At 46.2% G+C, this 10,447-nt stretch overlaps 2 protein-coding genes across 2 annotated transcripts; both read left to right on the top strand.

The window, feature by feature from the left end:
• The first annotated feature begins 294 nt into the window (after positions 1-294).
• On the top strand, positions 295-4,460 carry LOC149657023 (uncharacterized). The gene is made up of 3 exons (XM_089844665.1): positions 295-825; positions 891-1,226; positions 1,278-4,460. The coding sequence occupies exons 1-3, from the start codon at positions 295-297 to the stop codon at positions 4,458-4,460; spliced, it is 4,050 nt and encodes a 1,349-aa protein (XP_089700791.1).
• A 1,463-nt stretch (positions 4,461-5,923) lies between these two features.
• On the top strand, positions 5,924-10,096 carry LOC149657024 (uncharacterized). Its single transcript, XM_089844666.1, has 2 exons — positions 5,924-6,862; positions 6,914-10,096. Exons 1-2 carry the CDS (start codon positions 5,924-5,926, stop codon positions 10,094-10,096), a joined length of 4,122 nt encoding a protein of 1,373 aa, XP_089700792.1.
• The last annotated feature ends 351 nt before the right edge of the window (positions 10,097-10,447 follow it).

Genomic DNA, 10,447 nt, shown 5'->3' on the forward strand with positions numbered 1-10,447 from the left:
GCGAATAAATGGGATGCCGTTCTGGTGTTCCTTCTAACCCAGAAGTTAGATCCGTCCTCTAAGGAGCAATGGGAACTTAGTCTCAAGAACACAGAGATACCAAAATCAAGCGATCTGCTGGAATTTATTGAACAAAGAGCGCGCTCCTTGGCGGCATCATCATCCGGTCGCAATCCTCACGTCACAAGGAACCCAGTGACCTTGCACACCAGAACTGGAGCATCGTCCTCAGATGGTAAATGTTCGTTCTGTTCCGCCAATCATTTCAATTTCTGATGCCCAAGACTGTCCGCTATGAAGGTCCACGAAAGACGATCATTAGTACAGCAATCGAACCTTTGTTTCAACTGCCTTCGGACGGGACATAGAGTGAAAGAATGTCCACTGGAAAAATACTGCAAGACCTGCGATAAAAAGCATCACTCCCTTCTTCACGCGGAAGTTGAGAAACCAGACAAAGAGTCAAGTAGTCAACCATCCAATACAAAAGAGTCCGATAGACAACAACCAAGCCAGGCGCAGAATTTTCATGTCCAGGACGCCGCCTGTGCAAGGGATGATTCCATACTAGCTACCGCTGTAATCAAAGTAAAAACTGCGCAAGAGACAGCCCTTCAAGTTCGAACTCTATTGGATGGCGGATCGACTGTATCGTGCATCTCCGAAGCGTGCATGGCGAGACTGGGCCTCGCACGAAAGAAAGTCCAGACGGAAGTAGTAGGCCTAGGTGCGACGCAACTCGGTCGAGCTAGAGGACTTACTCAGGTTCATTTCAAACCATTCTTCGAGGACACAACGTCAGAAAGGTTTTGCGTCAACGCTTATGTATTGAAGAAAATCACATGTCAGCTACCTTTACGAAAATATGATACAAGCAATTGGCCTCGAAGCTGCGACTGGCGGATCCCGAGTTTAACATCCCTGGCGACATTGATGTACTGTTGGGTGCTGACGTATTTTTCAAACTCCTTTTAAATGGGAAACGAACCAAGGATGCCTTTGCTCCGGATGCGATCAATTCCAAGCTAGGATGGCTGGTTTCCGGGCCGACGAGCATTGACCAACCTAGAGTACACCTTCATCATACTCTCACACTCGAAGAAACCCTGAATCAATTTTGGGCGATTGAACAAGTGCCAAAGACACAAGTCATGACGCCGGAAGAAAAAGCTTGCGAGGAGGATTTTCTAAAGTTCCATTACCGAGATCCAGCCGGAAGATTCGTGGTACGCATACCAATGAAAGAGCCAACGATTCCTCTTGGATCTTCGCGCTAGATAGCCCTGAGAAGATTCTACCAAATTGAAAGGAAGATCGACGCACGCCCGGAGTTGAAAGCCTTATACGAAGGATTCATGGAACAGTTCGAAGAGTTGGGACATATGTCGAAGATCTTGCCAGAGAACCAAAAGAAGTCTGCAAGAGTCTATATTCCTCATCACTATGTAATGAAAGATTGGAACCAAACCTGTAAATTCCGAGTGGTCTTCGATGCATCTTCTAAGACCACCTCTGGATTCTCCTTCAACGACGCGCAACTCGTGGGTCCAGTGGTCCAAGATTCGCTATATGCCATTGTCATGCGGTTCAGAATACATCGTATTGCCTTTGTCGCTGACATCATGAAAATGTACCGCCAGATACTAGTAGTCCCAGAACAACGAAATCTGCAATGCATACTGTGGCGGTCGACACCCAAAGCTCCTGTTCAAGAATTCCAATTGAACACTGTAACCTATGGAACAGCCTCGACACCCTTCTTGGCAACTCGAGTATTGCAGGAGCTGGCCGACACGGGGTTACATGAACATCCGTTGGGAGCTGCGATTATCAAAAGGGATTTTTACATGGACGATGTAATGAGCGGAGGACAAACCGCAACACAAACCAAGATCGCTATATACCAGATTCGCTCACTGTGCGATGGTGCCGGTTTCCGACTCAGTAAATTTGCCTCAAACGACCCTGATTGTTTAACAGAAGTACCGCCTGAGTTACAAGATTCCAAGAACATACTAGCGATGGATGACGATGCTCTTGTCAAGACACTCGGACTTTACTGGGATACGAGGAAAGATCAGTTCCTGTTCAAAGTACAACCTGCGCCCTGTCAGTTACCTCTTACGAAGAGGACTCTACTTTCCGAAATATCGAAGATCTTCGATCCCATGGGTTGGCTTGCCCCCATCATTATTCGCACGAAAATCTTGATGCAGGATGTATGGAAGGAGAAAATCGATTGGGATGCCGAAACTTCCGTAGGAGTTCAAACATTATGGGCGGATTTCAAGAATTCCATTATAAACATTCAAGATCTTCGAATAGACCGATGGATGCATTCTTTACCTGAGATATCCGTTCTCGAACTTCACGGATTTTCGGATGCATCCGAGAAAGCATACGCTGGAGTGGTATATCTGAGATCGGTCGATCAAGCTGGAAATGTCCACATTTCATTACTCACAGCAAAGACAAGAGTGGCTCCGGCAAATAAAGCGATATCAATCCCGAGGATGGAGCTCTGTGGTGCATTGCTCCTTGCGGATCTCATGGAAACAGTTCAAGAGTCCTTAAATCTGAACTTCAATCAAGTTAAAGCTTGGACAGATTCGACCATCGTATTATGTTGGCTGTCCTCTTGTCCACGTCGATGGAAGACGTTTGTCGCAAACCGGGTTTCAAGAATTCAAGAGATAATTCCGGTATCACACTGGCATCATGTTCCCGGACTTGAGAATCCAGCTGATGCAGCCTCCAGAGGAGTATCAGTGCCCGAGCTACTAAACCATAAACTCTGGTGGAAGGGACCTCTATGGCTATCCAGTCGGGAGCCGTGGCCAACTCCATCCATTTCGGATTCCAAGACGAATGCCACAGCCATCGAAGAAGAAGAAAAAATCGTCATTATGACCACAAGAATAATTGTTGATAACGACATCTTTACACGGTTCTCTACGCTTCTGCGACTACGACGCATAACAGCATGGATACTTCGTTTCAAACATAATGGCCTGAACAGTTACCGGAAGAGACAAGACCCCAACTTCAAAGCCGTAATACTTTCTGGTCCCTTGACAAGCATGGAATTAGAGAACGCGTTGCTCACATTAGTAAAGATAGTCCAAGCCTACATGTTTCCGGAAGAGATAGAGTCCTTACGCCAGAGTAATCCGTTGCCGAAGCGAAGCAAACTACTATGTCTACATCCTGTCTTGGATTCCATCGGGGTCCTCCGTGTAGGAGGAAGACTTAAACACGCAGATCTCGATACAGCCACAAAGCGTCCAATTTTGCTACCGAGACATCACAAATTTACGGAGATGGTCATTCAAGAGGCCCATACCCAAAACCTGCATGCTGGTACTCAGATGGTTCTGAGCATCCTATCATTAAAGTATTGGATCATTCGAGGAAGAGATGCAGTAAGACACCAAATTCGGAAATGTGCAGTCTGCACCAGATATCGTGCCGCCACCGCTAACCAGATGATGGGTGATCTACCAAGGGCTCGAGTTCAATACTGCCGAGCATTTGCGAGAACTGGCGTTGACTACGCAGGACCCTTTTATCTTCGTCCAATCACTCCGAGAAGCAAGACATCCTACAAGGCTTACTTATCCCTTTTTGTATGCTTCGTGACGAAGGCACTACATCTTGAAATTGTCTCATCACAAACCACCGAAGCCTTTCTGGCAGCATTGCGCCGATTCACTTCAAGACGTGGGAAGCCTAGCGATATATATAGCGACTGTGGAACGACCTTCGTTGGGGCCGCCAAGGAACTAAAGGAATTTATGAAACTGATTCAGTCAAATCCACACAATGCAGCTGTCGCAGATCGTCTTTCCGCACAGGGCATAACATGGCATTTTAACCCTGCCGGAGCCCCACATTTTGGCGGACTATGGGAGGCCGGCGTCAAGTCGGTAAAATACCACCTACATCGAGTCATTGGTAACACCAGACTGACCTACGAAGAGTTCTCAACCGTAGTCACACAGATAGAGGGTTGCCTAAATTCAAGACCGTTAACTCCGCTTTCATCGGATCCCACCGATCTTAATGTTCTCACTCCAGGTCACTTCCTAATTGGAGAATCTCTTCAAGCAATACCGGATCCTGACTTATCTCACCTACCTATGAACCGACTTAACCGATGGCAGCTACTCCAGAAGCTAAAGCAGGATGTCCATAAACGCTGGCTTCGGGAGTACGTAACTAGACTTCAACAACGACCCAAATGGATGAAACCGCAACGCAATATCGAAGTTGGGGACATGGTCTTGGTCAAATCAGACGTTACCTCACCCGGAAATTGGCCTTTGGCCAGAGTGATCGAAATTTTTCCGGGACAAGACGGCTATACTCGGGTCGTTACCTTACGGACCACCAAAGGTGAAATCAAACGACCCATCGTCAAGCTATGCCTTCTACCGTTCGACCATGAAGATGAGCCCTGAAAGTTTGCTACTAACGTATCAAGGCCGGGAGAATGTTCCGATCGGAAAAAATGATATTACATAAAAAAGATACCAATTTTGTAAACCTATTTTTTATCGTTTGTTTGTTAGTGTACATTTTTAGAATTAATTTTTTGTTCGTACTATATAATCAGATAACTTAATATCAAAATTGGATTTGGTTTTGTAGTCGCCGTCCGGGCACTTCGCTTAGTTTTTACCATTAGTTAAATAAATTGTTTATGTTTAGTTGACCAAGTTCGCTTTCTTGTCGTCAGACACCACAACCGCGTCCAGGCTAATTATAACCTTTTACCGTGTCAAGTCGTCCGCGCAAGTTGTCCGGTAGGCCTATTCGACTAGTTCACGAACATTTATGGTCCGTCAAGCCGGATCGTCAGAGTCGGCTTAATTACGTGGAAAGCTGGTCGTTGGGTTGATCACCACTGCGGACGTTCACAATGCCAGTAACCGCTCTGGAGAAAGCCACTGCGGAACGGAATAAAGGCGAATTGGGTCTGAACAACATCAGCAAAAGAGTTCAAACACATGCCAAGACGCCTCTTAATCAACAGCAATTGGAATTTTTTCTGGAAGAAGTGGACAAGTCGTGGCAAGTCAAAGATGATGCGCATGTCAAGGTGGTCTCGTTGGACGCTGAAAATGCTGGCCTGCACGAACAGAAATGGGATGACTTATTCACGTTGTATACGAATTCGAAATGCGCACTAAAGTCTATGCTAGCCACTATGGTTCCAATCTCGACACGTCAGTTGTCTGTAGGGTCACATTCGGAGATCAAATTACCTAAAATCAACCTCCCAACGTTCGCGGGAGAAATACATAATTGGATATCATTCCGGGACATGTACCTCACTGCCATCCACAACAATCAAGAATTATCAGATGCCCAGAAATTTACCTATCTCAAGTCAAGTTTAACCGGAAACGCCGTAAATCTAATCAAATCACTCACCATTTCTGATGCCAATTACACCATCGCTTGGGATACGGTCACCAAGAGGTTCGAAAACAACAGAGAACTCTACTTTGCCATTATGAGACGATTCTGCTCGCTGCCCATGATACCAACCAGCAACTCAAATGCCTTACGATCGATCGTGGATGCGGCGATGGAATGTACCAGAGCTCTCGACACTCTTCCGATAGCGAATAAATGGGATGCCGTTCTGGTGTTCCTTCTAACCCAGAAGTTAGATCCGTCCTCTAAGGAGCAATGGGAACTTAGTCTCAAGAACACAGAGATACCAAAATCAAGCGATCTGCTGGAATTTATTGAACAAAGAGCGCGCTCCTTGGCGGCATCATCATCCGGTCGCAATCCTCACGTCACAAGGAACCCAGTGACCTTGCACACCAGAACTGGAGCATCGTCCTCAGATGGTAAATGTTCGTTCTGTTCCGCCAATCATTTCAATTTCTGATGCCCAAGACTGTCCGCTATGAAGGTCCACGAAAGACGATCATTAGTACAGCAATCGAACCTTTGTTTCAACTGCCTTCGGACGGGACATAGAGTGAAAGAATGTCCACTGGAAAAATACTGCAAGACCTGCGATAAAAAGCATCACTCCCTTCTTCACGCGGAAGTTGAGAAACCAGACAAAGAGTCAAGTAGTCAACCATCCAATACAAAAGAGTCCGATAGACAACAACCAAGCCAGGCGCAGAATTTTCATGTCCAGGACGCCGCCTGTGCAAGGGATGATTCCATACTAGCTACCGCTGTAATCAAAGTAAAAACTGCGCAAGAGACAGCCCTTCAAGTTCGAACTCTATTGGATGGCGGATCGACTGTATCGTGCATCTCCGAAGCGTGCATGGCGAGACTGGGCCTCGCACGAAAGAAAGTCCAGACGGAAGTAGTAGGCCTAGGTGCGACGCAACTCGGTCGAGCTAGAGGACTTACTCAGGTTCATTTCAAACCATTCTTCGAGGACACAACGTCAGAAAGGTTTTGCGTCAACGCTTATGTATTGAAGAAAATCACATGTCAGCTACCTTTACGAAAATATGATACAAGCAATTGGCCTCATCTCAGGAAGCTGCGACTGGCGGATCCCGAGTTTAACATCCCTGGCGACATTGATGTACTGTTGGGTGCTGACGTATTTTTCAAACTCCTTTTAAATGGGAAACGAACCAAGGATGCCTTTGCTCCGGATGCGATCAATTCCAAGCTAGGATGGCTGGTTTCCGGGCCGACGAGCATTGACCAACCTAGAGTACACCTTCATCATACTCTCACACTCGAAGAAACCCTGAATCAATTTTGGGCGATTGAACAAGTGCCAAAGACACAAGTCATGACGCCGGAAGAAAAAGCTTGCGAGGAGGATTTTCTAAAGTTCCATTACCGAGATCCAGCCGGAAGATTCGTGGTACGCATACCAATGAAAGAGCCAACGATTCCTCTTGGATCTTCGCGCTAGATAGCCCTGAGAAGATTCTACCAAATTGAAAGGAAGATCGACGCACGCCCGGAGTTGAAAGCCTTATACGAAGGATTCATGGAACAGTTCGAAGAGTTGGGACATATGTCGAAGATCTTGCCAGAGAACCAAAAGAAGTCTGCAAGAGTCTATATTCCTCATCACTATGTAATGAAAGATTGGAACCAAACCTGTAAATTCCGAGTGGTCTTCGATGCATCTTCTAAGACCACCTCTGGATTCTCCTTCAACGACGCGCAACTCGTGGGTCCAGTGGTCCAAGATTCGCTATATGCCATTGTCATGCGGTTCAGAATACATCGTATTGCCTTTGTCGCTGACATCATGAAAATGTACCGCCAGATACTAGTAGTCCCAGAACAACGAAATCTGCAATGCATACTGTGGCGGTCGACACCCAAAGCTCCTGTTCAAGAATTCCAATTGAACACTGTAACCTATGGAACAGCCTCGACACCCTTCTTGGCAACTCGAGTATTGCAGGAGCTGGCCGACACGGGGTTACATGAACATCCGTTGGGAGCTGCGATTATCAAAAGGGATTTTTACATGGACGATGTAATGAGCGGAGGACAAACCGCAACACAAACCAAGATCGCTATATACCAGATTCGCTCACTGTGCGATGGTGCCGGTTTCCGACTCAGTAAATTTGCCTCAAACGACCCTGATTGTTTAACAGAAGTACCGCCTGAGTTACAAGATTCCAAGAACATACTAGCGATGGATGACGATGCTCTTGTCAAGACACTCGGACTTTACTGGGATACGAGGAAAGATCAGTTCCTGTTCAAAGTACAACCTGCGCCCTGTCAGTTACCTCTTACGAAGAGGACTCTACTTTCCGAAATATCGAAGATCTTCGATCCCATGGGTTGGCTTGCCCCCATCATTATTCGCACGAAAATCTTGATGCAGGATGTATGGAAGGAGAAAATCGATTGGGATGCCGAAACTTCCGTAGGAGTTCAAACATTATGGGCGGATTTCAAGAATTCCATTATAAACATTCAAGATCTTCGAATAGACCGATGGATGCATTCTTTACCTGAGATATCCGTTCTCGAACTTCACGGATTTTCGGATGCATCCGAGAAAGCATACGCTGGAGTGGTATATCTGAGATCGGTCGATCAAGCTGGAAATGTCCACATTTCATTACTCACAGCAAAGACAAGAGTGGCTCCGGCAAATAAAGCGATATCAATCCCGAGGATGGAGCTCTGTGGTGCATTGCTCCTTGCGGATCTCATGGAAACAGTTCAAGAGTCCTTAAATCTGAACTTCAATCAAGTTAAAGCTTGGACAGATTCGACCATCGTATTATGTTGGCTGTCCTCTTGTCCACGTCGATGGAAGACGTTTGTCGCAAACCGGGTTTCAAGAATTCAAGAGATAATTCCGGTATCACACTGGCATCATGTTCCCGGACTTGAGAATCCAGCTGATGCAGCCTCCAGAGGAGTATCAGTGCCCGAGCTACTAAACCATAAACTCTGGTGGAAGGGACCTCTATGGCTATCCAGTCGGGAGCCGTGGCCAACTCCATCCATTTCGGATTCCAAGACGAATGCCACAGCCATCGAAGAAGAAGAAAAAATCGTCATTATGACCACAAGAATAATTGTTGATAACGACATCTTTACACGGTTCTCTACGCTTCTGCGACTACGACGCATAACAGCATGGATACTTCGTTTCAAACATAATGGCCTGAACAGTTACCGGAAGAGACAAGACCCCAACTTCAAAGCCGTAATACTTTCTGGTCCCTTGACAAGCATGGAATTAGAGAACGCGTTGCTCACATTAGTAAAGATAGTCCAAGCCTACATGTTTCCGGAAGAGATAGAGTCCTTACGCCAGAGTAATCCGTTGCCGAAGCGAAGCAAACTACTATGTCTACATCCTGTCTTGGATTCCATCGGGGTCCTCCGTGTAGGAGGAAGACTTAAACACGCAGATCTCGATACAGCCACAAAGCGTCCAATTTTGCTACCGAGACATCACAAATTTACGGAGATGGTCATTCAAGAGGCCCATACCCAAAACCTGCATGCTGGTACTCAGATGGTTCTGAGCATCCTATCATTAAAGTATTGGATCATTCGAGGAAGAGATGCAGTAAGACACCAAATTCGGAAATGTGCAGTCTGCACCAGATATCGTGCCGCCACCGCTAACCAGATGATAGGTGATCTACCAAGGGCTCGAGTTCAATACTGCCGAGCATTTGCGAGAACTGGCGTTGACTACGCAGGACCCTTTTATCTTCGTCCAATCACTCCGAGAAGCAAGACATCCTACAAGGCTTACTTATCCCTTTTTGTATGCTTCGTGACGAAGGCACTACATCTTGAAATTGTCTCATCACAAACCACCGAAGCCTTTCTGGCAGCATTGCGCCGATTCACTTCAAGACGTGGGAAGCCTAGCGATATATATAGCGACTGTGGAACGACCTTCGTTGGGGCCGCCAAGGAACTAAAGGAATTTATGAAACTGATTCAGTCAAATCCACACAATGCAGCTGTCGCAGATCGTCTTTCCGCACAGGGCATAACATGGCATTTTAACCCTGCCGGAGCCCCACATTTTGGCGGACTATGGGAGGCCGGCGTCAAGTCGGTAAAATACCACCTACATCGAGTCATTGGTAACACCAGACTGACCTACGAAGAGTTCTCAACCGTAGTCACACAGATAGAGGGTTGCCTAAATTCAAGACCGTTAACTCCGCTTTCATCGGATCCCACCGATCTTAATGTTCTCACTCCAGGTCACTTCCTAATTGGAGAATCTCTTCAAGCAATACCGGATCCTGACTTATCTCACCTACCTATGAACCGACTTAACCGATGGCAGCTACTCCAGAAGCTAAAGCAGGATGTCCATAAACGCTGGCTTCGGGAGTACGTAACTAGACTTCAACAACGACCCAAATGGATGAAACCGCAACGCAATATCGAAGTTGGGGACATGGTCTTGGTCAAATCAGACGTTACCTCACCCGGAAATTGGCCTTTGGCCAGAGTGATCGAAATTTTTCCGGGACAAGACGGCTATACTCGGGTCGTTACCTTACGGACCACCAAAGGTGAAATCAAACGACCCATCGTCAAGCTATGCCTTCTACCGTTCGACCATGAAGATGAGCCCTGAAAGTTTGCTACTAACGTATCAAGGCCGGGAGAATGTTCCGATCGGAAAAAATGATATTACATAAAAAAGATACCAATTTTGTAAACCTATTTTTTATCGTTTGTTTGTTAGTGTACATTTTTAGAATTAATTTTTTGTTCGTACTATATAATCAGATAACTTAATATCAAAATTGGATTTGGTTTTGTAGTCGCCGTCCGGGCACTTCGCTTAGTTTTTACCATTAGTTAAATAAATTGTTTATGTTTAGTTGACCAAGTTCGCTTTCTTGTCGTCAGACACCACAACCGCGTCCAGGCTAATTATAACCTTTTACCGTGTCAAGTCGTCCGCGCAAGTTGTCCGGTAGGC

This window comes from Phalangium opilio, unplaced genomic scaffold (genome assembly GCF_054372755.1).
Source record: "Phalangium opilio isolate 3A_F unplaced genomic scaffold, DU_Popi_V2 ptg000077l_1, whole genome shotgun sequence".
NCBI classification, from domain to species: Eukaryota; Metazoa; Arthropoda; class Arachnida; order Opiliones; family Phalangiidae; genus Phalangium; species Phalangium opilio.

Excerpts from the sequence above, each read along its gene's own strand:
- LOC149657023 (XM_089844665.1), top strand. The coding sequence starts at position 295 with ATGAAGGTCCACGAAAGACGATCATTAGTACAGCAATCGAACCTTTGT. Across the intron at positions 826-890 it reads GGTTTTGCGTCAACGCTTAT|CTGCGACTGGCGGATCCCGA; the intron begins GTATTGAAGAAA and ends TTGGCCTCGAAG. Across the intron at positions 1,227-1,277 it reads ATCCAGCCGGAAGATTCGTG|ATAGCCCTGAGAAGATTCTA; the intron begins GTACGCATACCA and ends TCTTCGCGCTAG.
- LOC149657024 (XM_089844666.1), top strand. The coding sequence starts at position 5,924 with ATGAAGGTCCACGAAAGACGATCATTAGTACAGCAATCGAACCTTTGT. Across the intron at positions 6,863-6,913 it reads ATCCAGCCGGAAGATTCGTG|ATAGCCCTGAGAAGATTCTA; the intron begins GTACGCATACCA and ends TCTTCGCGCTAG.